Below are 19,128 nucleotides of genomic sequence, written 5' to 3'. Positions count from 1 at the left end.
TCAAGGTTAAATTGTAGCTTTAAGATATCCTTTTGTATCCGGAGGGATCCAAAGGCATCCACTCCGAGATGTGCTGAGGTCCAGGCTCTGTCTGAGGCTGGGTGCAGATGTGGGGGCTGCTGGGACCCATCATGGTGTCTGGCTCAGAGCATCCTCTCTGCGTCATCCTGGCAATCTCTGCAAACTGGGAGCCAGCCTCTCAGTCTTCCACATGATTCTTTCACTCACCTGCATTTACACACACATGGAGGGCTTTAAATTATTTCAGTAGCCTTGCATCACGGCACCCTCGAACAGGTGTTCCTGCCAGGATTTCTGTGGGCAGAGAGGGAAGGATAAGAACACTGAGGTAAAGTTTCCCCTCTGCTGATGCTGCCAGCAGAATCTGTGACAGTGCTCGCTGTCTTGGAGGTGCAGGGGAGAGCAATTTGCCTTAAATTGCTGCTAGTGTGATTTGTATTTATAAAAGCTGAAATGTATGAGATGTTGAGCTGCAAGACATTGCTGTATTTTAGGCTCGTCAATAATAGAAGGAATGGTGTTCAGAAACAAAGGTCTGTCAGTAAAATATGATAAGTAGAGTTATTTTGTAGGATAGAAATAGAAAAATAAAATGGGATATCAGGAAGCAATTCACCTTTCAATATAGAAAATAACATCATTTTATTTCTGTTGGGCTTTTTAACTCTCTTGCTCTCTGTACTCTGAAAGAAAGGAAAATAATATAGTTTGTAGCTCTGTGTGAGGCAGTAAATTATTTTACTTCCACTGAATTTTTAAATACTTGTCCTTTGAAAGCAAAATACAGGCTCTCTAAGCAATTAGCAATGGTGAGAACATCTTTTTCCTTCATCTCAGATGCTTGAGTCTTGACAGTTTATTTTCTTTTCTCTTTCTCACTTGTCAGGTTACGAAGCAAACATCATTGCAAATATAGCTACGTGCTCAAGTGAACTAACAAGGATAGTTAGTTTTTCAGGGCTGAGAAACTTTCACTTCTCTTACTCTAAATTTCTCAGTATGGAGGAAAGAGAATGGCATTGGGGAATGTGTGTGTGTGCATTAGAAGTTTTCAATTAGATACTGAAAGGAGAAAGTAATGGTTCATGCATTTTTGTACGTATAAAATGAAAGCTAAGTTCCTTTCAGTGTTGAAGTAATGTAATTTCATTGTCCAAATGTTTGTGGAAACTGAGAACAAATGGCATTTCCATGCATACTTTGTCTCTGAGGAATAATCCTTCATCTTACACAGAGGTCTGAGAAACTTAAATGTGTTTTGTTGAAGTTTCACAGCTTCAATGTTTACTGTTGTTCTGGGGTCTCAGCATTGTAGTTTGCCCAAGTTAATTTGAAGCTCACCTGAAAATGTATTAACTCATTGGAATTCACTTTACTATATGAGACCTATATATTTTTACTGTTATATCCTGATTGCAATGTGTATTTATAAACTTCCTTCCCCCATCTATTTCTTAATGAAATTCTAATTTCTGGTTTCTTATGATGTTAGCCTTAATCACATTTGAAAGGAGTTTATGGTTAGGTGCATCTGCAGAAGGGTGTATACTGGAAATTCCTAGCCCTGGGTTCCTTTCTGATGCCACATAATCAAAGCTTTAACTTAATCTGCCTGTACAGGACTTGTAAGCATTGTGCAGTGAAACCTGAATCTGAAATATCTCAGTGGTGTACAGAAGGGCATCTGGAGGAATATCAATATCTGTAACAACTCCAAGGTTTCTGGAAGGGGTTTAAATGAGCATTGAGAACGTAACAGAAGAGCAAAATGTAGTGTGTAGGCTTCTTTAAGATGAGATATGTGAATTTGAAGACTGGGAGAAGAACTTTTTAATCAGGGTTTGAAACTAACGTTGACATGCTCTGTAAAGAGTATGAATTTCCTTGCTAAAGGGAATAGATTTTTTATCCTAATTTTGGAGTGAAACAAAACTGCCATTTCCTTGTCCTCGATAGGAAGAGGCTGTTGAATCAACCAGAGACGGTTCTTGATTATGTGTCAGCTTGGCTTGGGGATCTGATCAAATGTGATTAATCCAATAATGCTGTTAATTCATTGACTTGGGGATTTGGTTTAAGTCAGCATCATGACAAGGATAGTTCTGTCATTAATCTCCTGTTGTTATGAAAGCAAGCAGTGCATTGGGCATTAATAACCTTACTATGCTTTTGTTTTCCTTGTTTAGGCTTTGGTAAAAATTGGAAAATATAGAGTAGGGGGCTTTTTTGTAGTTTTTTAACAGTTTTTTTAGTTTTTTAGGGTTTAGAGCAAGGAGGCAACTTAGACCTTGGCCTGTCCACAAACCTGATATTTTTGTCGCTCAGAGGGGGCATTCTGCTTCAAGTAAACTTCAAACTAAATCAGCCTGCCTTGAATTTTACAAGTAATGCTTGGTGTTTGCTTTCTATCAAAGACCTTATGGGACACAAATTTTTAAGTAGGGAAAAGTATACTAATCTAAAAAGAAAAAATTATTCCATGAAAAATAAAACAGTCTTTAGCTTTCCCTCTAACACACTCTTAGGAGCAGAGTGTCATAGGAGTGGTATGTGCTGTGCAGAGGAGAGCTGCTCATCAGGACATTTGCATTTTCTTATCAGTTGTGGTCTTCTGGGTCCACAACTTTAATTGCTGTTGACTGAAGCAATTGGATATGTTAATTACCCATATAACTGAGGTACTGCAGAGTGGTTCTTCTCAGCTGTTTTAATTGATTTTTAAGACATTTCTGGATTTAAAAGAACCAGCAGCAGTTCAGCAACCCTGCTGTGCGCAACTTGAGTTTCCCGAGGCTAGTAGTTCACACGGTCAGGCTAACTTAAAAGCAAGTCATTTTTATTCTAGACATAGAGTGATAAAATATGTGCTCCCATGTAGCTCCATGCCACACAAGGAGCTGTCAGGTAGCTTGGGAGTGAGGACACAAACAAGTTGTGGCAGGCCTGGCTCATCCAAGCCTTAACACAGTCATCCAATTTGTTTAAAAAATTCACTCTGTCTGTACTTCCAGAGGAGCTGGATATGAGTCAGGCTCACTCAGGAATGCAATTTTTATGCTGACACTTTATACATAAACATTGGTTTCAGAGTAATGGGTGTTAATGGCTGAATATGTCCTGCATTGTTCTGATAATGACATCAGGAAAAACACGCTCCAAATGTGCTTGTCTAGCCAGAGGGAGCTGTGAAATTCCTGTCAATCGGGAGCATGTTATTAAAAAAACTCAAAAAACCTCCCAATTTCAGGTCTGGTATGAATACCTGAGCTGAATAGCCAATTTATGCATCTCTCTTCACAGAATGGAAGAAGTTTTAAGACTAAGGCTACACAGTGTGAATCAGATTCAGCCTGTTTGTCTTCCAATGGGAAAAATTCAAACCTCTTCTGCAATCATCTCACTCTCTGGAAGCTTCAATTTAGCACTGCGTCAGTGTCTATAAATGTCTCCCTTTCTTTGCTTGAGCAGGCCTCTCCTGCTCTCCCCCTCACAATGTTTGATGAACAAGTTAATGTAAAGTTACCACTTGGTTTTCTGAGATGAGACTTTGTGTTTGAATGAAGAGCTGTATTTATTAAAATGTTTTGAAGTCTCTAAATGAGGTGTTAGGATGATGCTGTCCAATCCCAAAGGACCTTCCAGTCAGATAATGGAAAGAAAAATAATAATAATTTTTCCAAAGCAACCCTTAAAATCCAAGATCTTTGCAAGGTCAGCAATCTGTGTTTAATGGCCAGATTTTTGGAACACTGGAATGATGTCCTTTTTAATTGAATGAGTAATGTAATCAAAGGCAACTTTACTTGTTTCCCAGGTCCATCAAATTTCAACTTAGTAGTCCATAAACACATAATGCTTTTGATTATTCAAATTTTCTGGGGGAAAGAAATTTATAATAGAGCAGATAAGAAAATGTATAAGCTGTATTTGGGAGCACTGAAAAAAAAAAGCATAGACGGAGGCATAGCTATTTTTTGGTTTTGCTTTATGGAAGGCATTTGGACATGTCTTAACTTCCATAACTGAACTGTCAACTGTTTTAGGGCAGATCTGTGGTAATATGTTGAGCTTTTTCATCCTGTGCTCAGAATCATGTACTATAGAATCCCTAATTACAAGCACTTAATTCTGATTTTTATCTCAAATTACTATAAATTTGCTCCGTAGGGAGCTGAGCTCAGCAGTAGTCATAAAGAGGTTATAATGTAACTTGCTGCATGGTAATTTTACAAATTTGAGGGAGGGATTTTTAAGTCTTGTAAAAATTATTGGTTTTTAATTTTACAGTTTTGGGGAGGAGCACTGCTGTGCAGTCCTAGCTACAGTGCTTGGTTTTGTGCCATGAAAATTGGTGTTTGCTGCATTTTTTAGGTCATGAGAGCAAGTCTCCCTCCTATCCTTAGGAACCCAGAACTCTTGAAGACCTCTGGAGCTTCTGAGTTTATCTCCATGATACTGAGCCATGTTGGGTCACAGCTTGTCTCATTAACTGCTCTGTTTCTTTTGCAACCCCTGTGGAAAGGTTCTCAAGGCATTTATCACCTGCTCAGGGAAAGTTTTAGCACTCATGGGAATACATTTTCTTGTCTGATCCATAATGAAGAGCCTGATTCATGTGTCTCTTCTCCCACTTCCACACTGATGAAAGTCATCTTATTTTAAATTAATTGCAAAACAAACGAGGGCAGAGTCAGCAGGAGCACATAATCCAGTAGTCATGAGGCAGGAGTGATGGCAAGCAGAGACCAGTAGCTGGCAGTAACTGTGTCACAAACATCAGCTGGAGAATTCACTGGTTTTCCTTAATCAGTGCCTTTTTATGGTGACTTCCTGCATGAAAGAAGATTTGATACAGTCTTTATGAAAAATTAGCTGAAAATTACAAGAATTTATATTGAAAAATTAGGCTGATAGTGCTTTATCAGTACGCTAATGCTTTATCAGCCTTGGTTTCTCTGTTTTTACCAACCCCTCTCCCCTTCCCTTCTTCTGTACGACAGGGATTTGGGAAACAAGTGGATGTGTCGTATATTGCCAAACATTACAACATGAGCAAAAGCAAAGTTGACAACCAGTTCTACAGCGTGGAAGTAGGTGACTCGACCTTCACAGTCCTCAAACGCTACCAGAACTTGAAACCTATTGGCTCTGGGGCTCAGGGAATAGTTTGGTGAGTATCAGCACTTTCTATTATGATGCCTTGAAACAGAATTGGCATTTTGCATCTCCTCACAGTTTGCCAGCCACAGCCCTTGTCTAAAATTGCATAAATAGCAGTCAGGCAACAGACATCCTGAGGCAGAAGGAGCCCAGTGGTTTGCTAATAAATTCCCCGGCTGGTGAGAGTGATAGCACTGGGTTTGTTTCTCCACACAGCAAAATGGAACTAGCAAGAAAGCAGGAGAGAGATCTTATCATAATTGACAACTGAGGCACTATTTCCAGAGGCAGTGCAAATAATATCCCAAGTAAAACCCATAATTTTAGTATTTGTACAGTAAAAGTCACTGAGAGCAATACAGAAACTTGTCACATCCCATAGCATTCTCAAATATTCAGGGTGGAAGCCTTTCAAATCGAGGCAACTGCTAATGTTTCCTCTATTTCTTAAAAGTGATGTTTCAGTGATGTGAATAATGTGAACAAAAGATGAATTCAGTAGCTCTCCTAAACAATGCCATTTGAATTTTTTGTGTTCAAAAGTTGTGGAATCCTGGGTGGCTTTTGCCTCTGCAATTTTAGACATGGCTTTTAAATTTCTGTGGCTTGTATTTAAATGTATCTGTGCAGGCATTTGTTACCTGTTTAATTATGAGGCATTTGGGTAGCTATAACAATCTTTTATCTAAAACTTGTTCAGAGGTAAACTCTCAACTCCATCTGTCACCTCTGTCACTGGTTTTTTTTTTTCAGAATTTGATGTAATGTGTGTTACTTTACAGGTGGAGGCAGTGATGTCACTTTTTTTTTTTTTTCAGAATTTGATGTAATGTGTGTTACTTTTCAAGTGGAGGCAGTGATAAAGAAAGAGGTTCCTTTAATCCAGTGGCAAATGTTTTTTGGATGGACTGTTGGCATTGGCACCATGATTGTCAGTGTAACAGCACTGACAGCACATCCTAATGTCTCAGTCCATCACTTACAGTGTTTAGTGTACTTTGAGACCATGCAAGTCCAAAGATTGACCTAAATGACCAATTACCATATTCTTTACCTTAAACACAAAAGAACTCAAGATTGTGTTTAAATCAGCTTTGGGAAAGAGGCATATTTTGGGTTCAGTACTACTGAAAATAATTTTGCACTATTTGTTCAATTCCACAGAAAGCAAAGATGGTTTTTCTTCCTCCTTTCTATCCTCTATTTGTTTCAGAGGAAAATCAGTTTTTGTTGAACCTCTCTGCAACTGAATTGCTGTAATGAACAATTGTGAGCAGCAAAAAATAGAGAAATTAAGCTAAATAAAATCAAAAGCATCCTGTGAATGTTACTTTCATACTAAGAGTTGACAGCAAAATCTAAGAATTTCTTAGGAAAGAAAATCAAATCAGGAAACAAACAAGTTCAAGTGAAAGTTAACACAAATCCCCTGGAATGGTGAGTAGCAGGGAGAGGCCATAAAAGGCCTTTTTTGATGATAGAGTTACAGAAATATTACAGGATAGATGGGAAGATAATGAGCATTTTTTTCTTAGTTTGTGTTGCCTGGTAACTGCCTGTTGTAAGGCAGAATTTACCAGAAAAACAATCAACCATCCATCAGCAAAGCGTGAAGAATCAATGGTGAAGTGATTAATGAAAAGACAACTGGGAGCTAAATATTTGTAGTTTAGCTAAGAGAAAGCAACACATGATGAGAAACATCTTCAGTTGTGTAAGTTTCTCCTTAGCTAATATTAACAATAAGTTTACACAGTAAACTTGATTTGAATAAGTTTCTATTGTAGAAGCTTACTCTGTTTAGAAGTATTTTGATGGAAATAGAGTTACATATAGAAAAAGCTGATTAAGGCAAAAATAAAATACTGAAAACCTGCCTATTTATGCACCACAGCATGCTTTGATGTATAAAAGGAGGTAATTTGCCCTGCTTGTCTTGCTCCTTTGCAAAGAATAGGCACGAGGAGTACCTCTATTAAAATAGTGGGGAAAACCTAGGTCATGGCTTTCTTTCAGATCCAGTGGCTCTGTTTATACTCGATGGCTTGCTCAAGTGTCACAGATGTGGGATGCAATTCTGTCCCTTGCTGCCAGAATTAGAAGTGTAGAGGCCTAAAATGGGTGATTTCTGATTGTTCCCTCTGCCAAGGGTAGGCACAGGTAGGATGGCACAGAGGGGTTTAGGCTCAGTCTTCTCAGAGCATGGACAGTTTCTGGATTTTCCTTCAGGATAACTGTAGGTAAGGATACTACCTCTTATTGAGTGGAATAACTGGCTGCCCAGCTACTGGAGACAGTTTGGTGCATAGTGACGCTTGGTTTTATGGAGTGATGGAGCATGGCTGCTGAATGCTAACTCCTTTTAGGAGGGAAGGACCGATGTTTTTCAGGCTCTGCAAGGTGTTTCTGGGTTCCTAGGCAAAGCCACAGAATACTGAAACCTTTCCCCTACAGTTCTGTGAACAGGTTTCAAGATACGCAAGAAAATGTCAGTGGAAAACAATTTATGTCGTGGAGCAGAAGCAGGCACAGGAAGCAGGAAATGTGGTTATGAAAAAAAGTAGGAACTTGGTTTCACTGGATTGTGCTAAAAATTACATCAAAGAAAAAATTATTTTCTTGATATGGAAGCATTAAAAATATTAAATCTTCATGAGATGATAATTTAGTGAATATGTGAAAAAGACAAAACCATATGGTGTGATTGTTATAATTGTGCTCATGTGAAATAATTATGAACCCAGTAAGGAAATGGTATTTATACAGACATAGTACATACAGGATCTTCGGAAATTAATCTTTGGGCTCTTTCAATTGGTTTTGTGTTAACTATGTTCACAAAATGATTTTAGCAAACGGTTTTCTGAGTTTAATTAGATATGTGCCATTACACTGCTGAGAGAAGAAGTAGCTGATACCTCTCTGCAATGTTAGAAGGGAGTTGACACCTACCTCATTTTGCAAGGGGCTGAGAAAGAGTGACAGGTCATTTTCAGCTTGGGTTTGTGCATGGTGGATGATGGTGGATGGAGAGGAATTCTCATGTTCCATATAATCAACAGAAATATGCTGATGTTGGAGTGGGTGTTTCTTTATGTTTTAGATGAATGCTTTTTGCCTGGAAGCAAGGTAATTGATCTGTGGGTTTTCTGCTGTGGTTTGCAAGCCATCATTTTTATGTTGCCTGTGATATTTTTGATACTGTCTGTGATGTCTAGAAAAATGGGGTTGTACAGAAATATTTCAAAAGCAATTTGAAGGGCTTCTGACAGTTTTTGAATTTACGATTGAAGCAAGGGTGAAGTCCAGGTTTCTGAGGCAGATAGGGAAGATATCACTTACAGGCTTGAGGACACAAGTAATTAAAATCTTAGCAGTATCTTACAGAAGACATTTGGCCTGTTTTATGACCACATGGTGGCTATGCCTGTGTGTATTATCAGGAGAAAGCTTTGAAAACAAAGTTGTCTGGGTGAACATCAGATAAATGAGGCTGATGATGCCTTTCAGCTGAAATCTTTTATCTTGGTCTTTTCTTAAAAGTGAGCACAAGCTTTCATGCTGTATGATGTTGAGTTGTGGTCTAATGATGTGTCAGCTGGACTGGAGGGGTTGGCTGGGAAGGGCTTTATTCTGTCTTGATGCAGGAAGTTTCTGTGTGAGTAATGTTTGAGTGGAGGATATGGGAGCACGAATTATGCTTTTATGAGAGCTTTTCAGTGAATGCATTATAAATTTAGAAAGACACCTCATCTGCAGATATAGAGGAGACTGTAAATATATTCCTGAAGTAGTAAATTGGGAAATGTGCTGCAGATATCTTTCTTTGAATTAGTGGTTTGATAATACTTTTGAGCCTGAACCTAAAGGAGATAAAAATCTTTAAGTGTTCCCTGTAATAGGTAGAGCCAGAAAGACAATGAATAGCTTGTTGTGTTGCCTAATATTGCCATAGGTTCTCCTTTGCTGATTTAATTGTAATGTGGTGGTTGAATCTGATGGAGTACAGAGTTATTTCAGATCAGCCTGTGGTGATGGTGGTGCTTGTTGTAGCTTATAAATCTGCTGATTCTTTCCCTAACGTATCCACAGCACCACAGAATAATTTAGGTTGGAAAAAACCCTGAAGATCACTGAATCCAACCATTCCCCCAGCACTGTCCATCACTAAACCATGTCCCCAGGTGCCACATCTGCACATCTTTTTCAATACCTGCAGGAATGGTGACTCAACTACTCCCCAGTGTTCAAAGGCTGGAGGAGAAATGTGACAGGTATTGTCCACTACAAGGTGCAGAAACACTTGATCTCTTCTGTACAGTGATTATCCTTCAATTCTGGTTTTGCGCAGCACCATTGGCTGGGTGTAAGGATCTCAAGGGATATTGCAATGGGAATAATGGTAAAAGCCATGGAAAAGAGCAGTTGATGCTTTTGACCATAATCAATTCCAAGCTCATACTTTTGTTGTACTGCAGTGGGAAAAACACAAAGAATCGTGGTCATATCAGTGTCTTAGAGCTAATACACAATTTTATTTGTATAGTTCAGCTGGACACTGGTGTATTCAAGTTTTGAGACTTGAATATTTTTCTCCATCGTGGTCCTGCTATCCCAGCAATAGTGCTTTGATTTCTTTGTGTCACTGAAATGGAATACTGCATTCCCTGATAGAGATCAACATTTGTGCATGTATAAACTGGTATAGTTCTGTTGTCATTATATTATTGCAAAAGTTCCATACTGTTGTTTCCTTATCACAAAGGTTTCATACCTTCTGGTGTTTTCTCATGGGCAGCTCTTCAGAGCACTAACTTTCTTCCTCACAAAGTAGTCAGCTGACTCCACTTCCCTCTCAACCAGCCAACCCACTCTTTTATAGCACTCTTCTTCTTCTCACTGGTCACAGCTGTGGCCTGTTAAAGTCAGGTCTGTTCTTAATCTTTGGTAATTGGCTCAGATGCAACTCCTTAGGGGTGAGATTTCTTTCTGCACTATCTTTATTTTCTTATATTCTATCCCCCCACAAAGTTCCATTGAAGTTCAGGTGTTCTCTGTGGCATCAATCACTAATTTTCCTCAGAAGAGGAGAACAAAGAATATACATGTCATTTATAGACAAAAGGGGGTGAATAATGTATTTGGATATGCCTAGAATTTCAGTGGCCCTGAAGAGAGTGGCAGCATTTTGTCAGCCCCAGAGTCCCATGTGAAGCAGAACTGAGCATATGTTGTGATTTGGTTACTTTCATTTGTTCATTTGAGTTTGGTTACTTCATTTTATGAAGGTTTTGTGCTTAACATTCTGTTGGCTGGCACTGCAGATTGATCCCATTCTGTTGTAGATTAGTTCAAGCTGTGTTCTCTTCCTCACATTGTTGAGTGCTTTGCTGATGTGCTTTGACATCTTGCTCCTGAGGAGGTTTTTGAAAGCAACTTTTAGAGAGTTTTACAAGTGTGTTCTGTGAGAGGAATGTAGGAAATAGCTGTCACTTTGCACTGGGAACTGTTGCTGTACTGATAGTGAAATAAGCATGCCAGTATGAACAAATCCTATACAATGACAACATGTGGTAATTGAACATGTTTCCTTCCTTTTTTTTTTTTTTTTTTTTTTTTTTTACATTTTAGGAAATTCTTTTTGCAATACCAGAAGTTAAACTCACAGCAAGCTTCAAACCTCTCTCATTTATTTGTACATTGCAAGACTTTTCCCCATCTCCCAGTTTGCAGTTACACTGTGTATTCTTTGGATTTTCTAGCATGTTGTTGCTCTGAAACACCAAAAGCTTTGTGTGTTTGGTTGCCCATTGATCTGGTGTACATTTGAAACAGCACATTCCGCTTTGTGGTTCTGATGTATCTATGCCTTGGTTCCTGAGAGAGACAGCAGATTTCCCAGTTGTATTCACCAGCACGTGAATTTTAAGGTGCTGAGAGATCCCAATGGGTTCAGCAAAGGCTGAGTATCTCTCTGTATTTCACCTCCAGAATATTGAGTTGAGGTGTTTATTTAAGTTGGTCAGATTTGTGTTTCTTAAGCAGATTTATTAGAGTTTGCATATTAACACATATCCAGAGACAGTTTGCTTGCATATGGAGTGAGAGGAAGAGGCCATGTCTTGGAGTGCTCTTGCAGCAAAGACCTGAGCTTGGATATGGAAGGAACTGCTGTTAGGATCACAGAGAACTGTTGCCATGTGACAAACTATATGTAACATCTAAAAAATAGGACAGATGGATTGTGTTTGAGTCATTGTTTGCTTTGGTTCTTGAAGCTTCTTCTATCTACTACACGTATCTATAAGTGAGAAAGAAACAAAAATTAAAAAGGGATATATAAAAAATTATTTCTCAATTTCTTTTTTTGTTATTTTGGTAATGTCCTTTTTCCTATCAGAATGCAGAGATTCCTAGTTGGCAGGGAGTCACCACATATTCATGTTTGTCTTCTTTTGTTTCATTTCCCTTTGCTTGTAGAGAGAAATCTAAGATTTAAAATGTAATGGTAATCACAAGTGGTATGTAATAAAATGTGCCATTTCCATTGTGTATTTTTTTCTAGCAAAGAAATCATGTCCTCTGTCTCTAAAATACACTGCTTATATTTCTATGTCCTTTTTTGACTCCTTTCTCCTTAAAGATCTTGTATGGTTTCCATGACTACAACAGTTAAGCAGGCAAAATAGATTCCATATTTATGCTCTGCAAGTTTATGGGGGGAAAGGTAAATAAGTTTGTGAGGGAACCATCTCTGTGCAATCTGTTTTTGTGAACCCTGGCAGCAATGCTCCCTTTACCTGGTCTCAAATTCAGTACTGTAAAGGCAGGGTCAGGCTCATTTGAGAGAGCTGGCAGCCAGGGGTTTCAGCTGGATTGGTACAACTCTTAGGCATAGAGCAGGTTTGTTCAGAGCTGTGGCTGGACCTGTGGTCTCCTTGGAGCCATTGAAAAATGTGTCAGCTGTTTGTAGATTCTGTGTCTGCAGGGAAGTAACTGATGATTGTGAAACATAAGCTCTTTCTGTGTTGGTTGGTTAGAAACTGCATTTAATTTACACTTTTTTGCTATCAGACAGTGATGTTTTCAAACCCTCTTTACAGATGTCAGGTTCTGTTCCTACACTATCAAAGCTTCCTTTTGGTCACTGTCACATCTCCCTTTTCTCACATTTGTCCTGAGTCACTACTATGATGCAACTTACTGGACAGATTTTTTTCAAGGCTCTCTTTGCTCCTCCTGGAAAACCAGGATTGGCATTAACTACTGTCAGTGTATTGTAGTGGCTCCTGAAGAGACTTCAGGCTTATCCCTCTGTGTCATTCACCTGAAATCCTATCCCCACTGACATGAACACCATTGCAGCATCATCACTGCTCACCATGTCTTTCACATGAGACCAACTGCACAAAACATTTCTGTTCCCTCTTAGGACTAAGGGGTTTCTCCTGTGGTAGAGAGAGAGAGAATGGCCGTGGCCACATGGAATCAGGGAGGTGGGGCAGTAGGACAGAGCACCTAAATAAAAGGGTGGGTATCAAAACAAGCAGTGAAACCAGAAATAGAAAAGCTAGAATCGGTCTGGAAAGAAATGCAGCTCAGGTAATTAAATTTTCTTTGTCAGCATGTATTGCTGATATTTATTCTCTAAGATTAATGTAGTCTACAGATGTTCACAGTTCTTTACAGAACGCAATATATTGTGCTTGGTCCCAGGACCTGTCCTTGGACAATCATAAGAGCCAGTGACAGCCCCAAAAAATTAAAAATAAGTTGTGCAAGATAGAAAGACAGTATGAAACAAGAGATTCTGTGTGAAGCCTGGGTGAAGTTTGTGAACAGTGCAAGGCATGTCTGGCATGGCATGAGTGGGAAAACTCAGCAGAATGGGCAGGAGTCTTCAATAGAGACAGATAGTTAGAAAGGGAAGCAGAAAGTAGGGAGACTCAAATACAGAAGTCCCTTTGCAAGTCAAAAATAGGACATTGAGGGGTTGGTTGGTTTGTTTGTGGGTGTTATTTATATGGAATTTTTTTGGGGCGGGGTTGTTTTTTTATCTCTTTTTCTTTTCTGGCTTCAAATACATTGCTTTAAAATTCTGTCTACACATATAAGCTTTGAAATTTCTGGTGTAACATGGCAACTCAAAACCTAATTGTGAGGTGAGGGTCTGGAGTGACGCAGAGTCCCCAGGCAGGTGCAAAGGAGAGATGCTTTATTGAAAAATCCAGTCCTTTTTAAGCAGTCAGGCCTTTCTCAGTTACATAGCTTTAGACCATAACAAATATAATTCAACCAACCACCATACACCATGACGTGAACATGTTAGGGTTATATAACTTGTTTTTCTACCCCTAATTCAGCTGAGTCTCTTTCCCATAGTCCTTTTTGACTTAGCCAAAGTAGCAGGCCTGAGCCATGATTTTACACGGCCTTCTCTTTGTAAGGTTTTACCTCTATGCAACACCTAATATTTTTCTTTTTGTTCCCACTGGAAAAAGACACTTTGGCTTGTTATGAAGCAGATAAAATATGCTGGGTTTGTGTGCTTCGAACTGCCTTGTAGAGATTGCAGTGTTAGTTTGGGGAGAAACTAGAATTTGAGCAGCCTTTTAGTGTAAAACTTCTTACCTTTTTTCTCCCATGATTACCACGTTGTAGGTTAAGGATTGGTAGCAGTACACTTTTATTCTGCTCTTGAATTTTGGTTTTTAATCATTTGATAAATGCAGCAAGAAAAATGAAATAGAATTTCTTATTCACTCAAGTGACAGTTTTTGTTCTGTTTGTCAGGCAAGCAAGCAAGTCTTTTAAATTATGATTGTGAGGGGATAATAGTAAGATGGTAGCTGGTTTCTATTCCAGTTTGTAGGTCCAAAAAATAGCAGGTTTATCATGTGACTGACAGTATGAATGTGGTAGGTACTCAGCTTCTGCCAGGTGTACAGACTGCCTCAATGCCATATTTCCCATGTCTTCAAAATTGCTGTTAAACAAGGAAACGGGACTTTTCCTGGCTGTGCTGCTTAACAATCTTGAAAACTGTCCAAAGTTTACATTCCCTGCTGAGTTCAGAGCAGTAAATGTCAGATTTCTTTGCCAAATTCCATGTCTTATACCCATTTTCCAGATGTGGGGTAAACATCTACTTAATATGGTTTACCTGCAAATCATGCTCAAGCGTCTTTTGCCTGTGAGTTTCCTGCCACTGAATATTGATAGGCACCCCCAGCTCTGGTCCATTTTTCAGTTTTTTACTTTGCTCTGGCTTTGGTAAATCCTTGAGCATGCAAAGAGTGAGTAGTGTAGGATACTCTGGAAACCATGAGGTTGTCATCTCTTACATGTTTCACATGTATTGGTCTAGAGCCCTTTTAAAGCAGGATGGAAAAGTAACTTGGCTCCTTTTGCTGCCCAGGTTGAATTTCCTAGGCTGGCAGCTAACAAAAGCTCCTGGCAGCTAGCAGACTGTGTAGTGAGTTAGTGACAAGAGACATCCAAGACCAGAAAGTGCTTACTGATTTTACGGTGCTGTTCAGAAAAGTCTTAAACATCTGAGTGGCTTTCTGAGCCAAGTACAAAGAATTAGCAGAGCACATGCAGATGAGAAGTATGTAAACATGCTCCATACTCAGCATCCTCATGAATATTTTAATCTCCTGGCAAACAGAACCAGAACCCACTGAGTGGTGTGCCAGGCAATGTGTGAACTTTATAGCTGTTTCCACGTTGCCTTTCCCACTGTATCCCTGTATCCCCACTGTCTTTGTGAGAGAAAATTACTATGGAAGAGTTTTATCTTGCATCAATATGCACAACTGGTAACTAGTGGGTTGTAAAATTATTCTTGTTAGGGCATCACCAGCTCATGTAATCAGAAAAATAACAAAATTTTATTGTAAATGTGTTTATTAAAAATAAGTGAGTGGTCCATCCTTTTTTATTCCTGCAGCTTCTTTTACATTGTCTTACATATGATGGCTCAAACACCTTTCTTCAGACCCTCCCATCTGAAATTTTGGCAGATAAGAGCTCTCCTCAGCATGACTAAATTGTGAGATAGATTTCACTGAGAACTTTTCAGATCTAGCTGTCCTTAGAATTATGAATGAATTCTGCTTCCAATTTTATTTTTGCAAAAGGCTGCTTGGCTTTGACATTTTAGGCAATGACTGTAGTAGTTGACAAAGAATGAGCAATACAGATTCAAAATTGGACTGTTATGAATATGGCAATGACACAGTTTAATCCTTCATGGGTAGGAGTAAAGGGACTGGATGATTTGTGGGCTTGGACTTTGTGTTTGCATGTAAGCATGTAGGCTATTGTGCCAGGTAATAGACACTCCTACCAGAGAGAAAATGACTGAGGCACTCAACTTTTTCCCTCAGTCTTCAGTGGCAACTTCTCTTTCCACACTTCTCCATTGGAGTGACAGCAGGATAGGGATTGGGGGAGCAAAGTCTCTCCCACTGTAAATAAAGATCAGGTCCATGGCCACTGAGGAACCTGAATGTATATATGTCTATAGGACCAGATGAGAGGCATCCCAGAGGCTGATGCAGTTGCCAAGACACGTTCCATGATATTTGAAAAGCCATGGCAGTCAGGTGAAGTCCTAGATGACTGAAAAAGGGAAGCTTTGTAGCCACCTTCAAACAGGGCAGAAAGCAGGACCCTGGGAACTACCAGCCTGTCAGCCTCACCTCTGTGCCTGGGAATATCATGGAACAGATCCTCCTGGAAAATGTGTTAAGTCACATGTAGGACATGGAGGTGATTCAGGACAGCCAGCAGGGCTTCACCAAGGGCAAGCCCTGCCTGACCAACCCTGTGGCCTTCTGTGATGGAGTGACTCCATCAGTGGGCAAGGGAAGTGTTTCACGTGTCATTTATCTGGACTTCTGTAAAGCCTTTGACACAGTCCCCTGTAGCATCCCTCTCTCTAAAACAGCAAGAGGTGGATTTGAGGGGAGGACATGAGGGTCGTGGTCAACAGCTCAAGAGTCCTGATGGACATCAGTGAGAAGTGGTGACCCTCAGAGATCTGTACTGGGACCAGGGTTGTTTAATATCTTCATTAATCACAGACAAAGAGATCAAGTGCACCTCAGCAAATTTGCAGGCTTATGACCTTTAACAAGAACAAGTACAACTTGTTGGGCAACCCCAGGATCAGCACAGGCTGGGGATGAACAGATTCAGAGCAGCCCTGCTCAAAAGGACTTGGAGGTGCTGGTGGATGAGAGGCTGGACCTGCCCCAGCCATGGACACTGCCAGCCCAGAAAGCCAAACACATCCTGGGCTGCATCCAAAGCAGGGTGAGGGAGGGAATGAGTGAGCCCAGCTGTCTTTCCTGATAAAATGCTGAAATGTAAAAATAGAGCCACACATTTTGAACTTTTTTCTTAATTTCTCCAGTTTTTGTGGCATGTCTTTGAAGTTTAAGCACTACAGAATCCACTATTATTCTTGACAGCAATGCTGAATTTTCATTTGAGGATTGGGATAATAATCCCAAATAATTCAGGCACTTCAGTCCTCTCTCATGTTACTTCTTTCCAACACAGGATAATAGATCACGTTTCACATGCACATTGCACGTGGAATGCAGGAAGGAACACTGAGCCCCATCAATAATCTCTGCAGTGGTGAGAAACCTCATGGAAAACCTTGGCAACTCATTTATTTATTCTGTGAAACTGGAATCTGGTGATAGTAAAAAAAATTATGACTTGTGTAGCAGCTGGGGAGGGAGCTTGGTTATATTTTCTAATCTAGCTGTTTTCACTGGCTTGAAAGAAGATGTGAGCTGATGGAAACACACAAAAAACCAGGCTGGAACCATAACTGGCATTAAGAAAAGTGCAGAAGTCATCCGTTATGAAAATGTATCGGTCTTCTTTAGCATCAGCTCTGAATATTGTCTCAATTTCTCTGCATTTTCAGAGGGAATAGAGCTGATCCAGAGAGTATAGTAGCCATTCCTGACAGGAGGTCTGCAACTCTTCAGTACAGTCATACTGGATTTTTTTTTTTATTATTTTCAACACAAAGGGTTGCTTCCAAACCTAATAAGGACATTTAAAGGCTTTTTGTTATAGTGGCCTTTGATTGTACCACTTGGGGCAAACTTTCTGCACCCTGGTGCATGTATGGAATTCTTTTCTTTTTCCACTAGTTTAATGGAAAACTTTCACTATCTTTAAATATACGTTCTGGAGATTTTTCACCCTAATAACTTTTTTCTCTTTAAAAGTAATTATTGAAGGGCAGAACATGCACTGTTTTTATGAATGTCTGCCTTTAGAAAGTTGGAAGTTATATGTCAAGAGGTGAAAAAACAAGTTAAGAATGACAGGTCTAATTTAGTTCTAAAATTTGGACTGGTATGTGAGGGCAATGTAAGGAGCAAACAAACCAAACCCACCAAAAAAACCCTACTTAGGGTTTGCTTGAAGCAAAATAACATTTTCACTATTTTTTGTCGGAATATTTGGCTGAAAGGGAACTGCAAGTAGAGAGAATGTAAAGCACTTTAAATATTTTATGGTTAAGCTTCATAAAACACATCTACAGAAATTTTGCTTGACATAGGAAAAATATTAAGTTCTTGTCATTTCTATAAATTACTTTTTCAGAAACTGCAATACTGATAGTTATCTGAAACCAAGGGCTTTGAAATTACCACAGAGAAATTGCTGTGGAAAGGATTCATATATGCTTTTCTTTTTTATCTGTCTGTGCATACACATTTAGATGTGAGCATACAGAAATCTGAGCATTTCTGTAGAAGGTATTCCACTCCATATATTGGTGGTGATTGGTGGTTGAGGATGAGCCATCATTAGCATTCTTGTTAAATGTGATTTTCAGATTATCCTTTATTATCCTAAGAACCTATCTCTAAGAGCTGACTTTAAAAAATTTTCTGTGGGTTTAACAGTCTGTTCTGGGGGGTAGGCTATAATTGAATTGATAAATGTTAAGTTTCCCTGTTGATGAAAAGATGGGAGGAATAAATTTAAGTATTTATTTGTTAAGAGTCTATTTAAATAGAAACTTGGACATGAAGCTAGAATGCTTTCCATTTGTTTTCAAAATAGGTATAAAAATGAATGCCTGGTCCTCCAAGTGCATGGCAACAAATAATTGTTCATTGATCATCATAGTCTGAGCTCACACAGAATATTATGGTAAATTATGACCTGGGTTTGTGAAAATCTGACTAGGAGGAGTTTAATTTTTTTCCTGCCAAAGTCAGCAAAAAGCCTTGTTAAATAACTGTGATTACATATATCTCTTGATATAGTAGTAGTCATGAATTTATATTTACAAAATATTTTTATCTCTGCTAAATAGGTTTGTTTCAAATTATTTACAGTTTTAAAAGGCATTTTTAGCACTAACATTTACCATGTCACACTAACTGTAAAGAGGATTTATGGGGAAAGAGTTTATTTACTGCCTTTTCTGTCTGTACAGCTGCCAGAGACATGGTAGTAAACTTTGAGGATTTTTCTGAGCTCATGTTGCAGTAAAGCTGTCATTTTATTATAAGACCAGGGATAATTTAGAGTCTGCTATAAAATCAAGAAACTCTACAAATTAAAAAATAAATTCACAGTTGAGCAAGAGGTGTTATGATATAGTTTCCAGAGAAACTCTTTTAGATGCAAGTCCAGTCTCTTATTTGAGATTTAGAGTGGCTTTCATACTCTGCCTTTTCACCACAGTTCACAGACACTCTTTACTCTCTCTCTTACTCCTGATCCCTGGAGCCACGCGTTTGTACAGCCACTCTTCTGCCAGTGATTGAAGTTTTTCTTAAGGAGGCTTATCATCAATACTAACCTTGGTGTTCCAAGGTAAGGATTTTCTGTAGCAAGCAGCGGAGAGAGGACCTACATCTGGTGTCTGTAGTTTCATTGTAGTGAAGTGCAGAG

At 39.1% G+C, this 19,128-nt stretch overlaps 1 protein-coding gene across 8 annotated transcripts in view; it reads left to right on the top strand.

Annotated features, from left to right (window-relative positions):
- MAPK10 (mitogen-activated protein kinase 10) overlaps positions 1–19,128 on the top strand; it is a 147,075-nt gene that overhangs the window by 71,100 nt on the left and 56,847 nt on the right. For all 8 annotated transcript variants that reach the window (XM_039710611.1, XM_039710616.1, XM_039710610.1 and 5 more), the window contains one exon: positions 5,022–5,191. In XM_039710611.1, coding sequence (XP_039566545.1) covers positions 5,022–5,191 — 170 coding nt within the window. The remainder of the gene's footprint in view (positions 1–5,021; positions 5,192–19,128) is intronic.

The sequence above is a fragment of the Passer montanus genome, unplaced genomic scaffold (assembly GCF_014805655.1).
Source record: "Passer montanus isolate IOZ18808 unplaced genomic scaffold, ASM1480565v1 scaffold23, whole genome shotgun sequence".
Classification (NCBI taxonomy): domain Eukaryota; kingdom Metazoa; phylum Chordata; class Aves; order Passeriformes; family Passeridae; genus Passer; species Passer montanus.
Note: the sequence above shows the minus strand (reverse complement) of the source record. Positions and strands in the feature narration are given on the sequence as shown.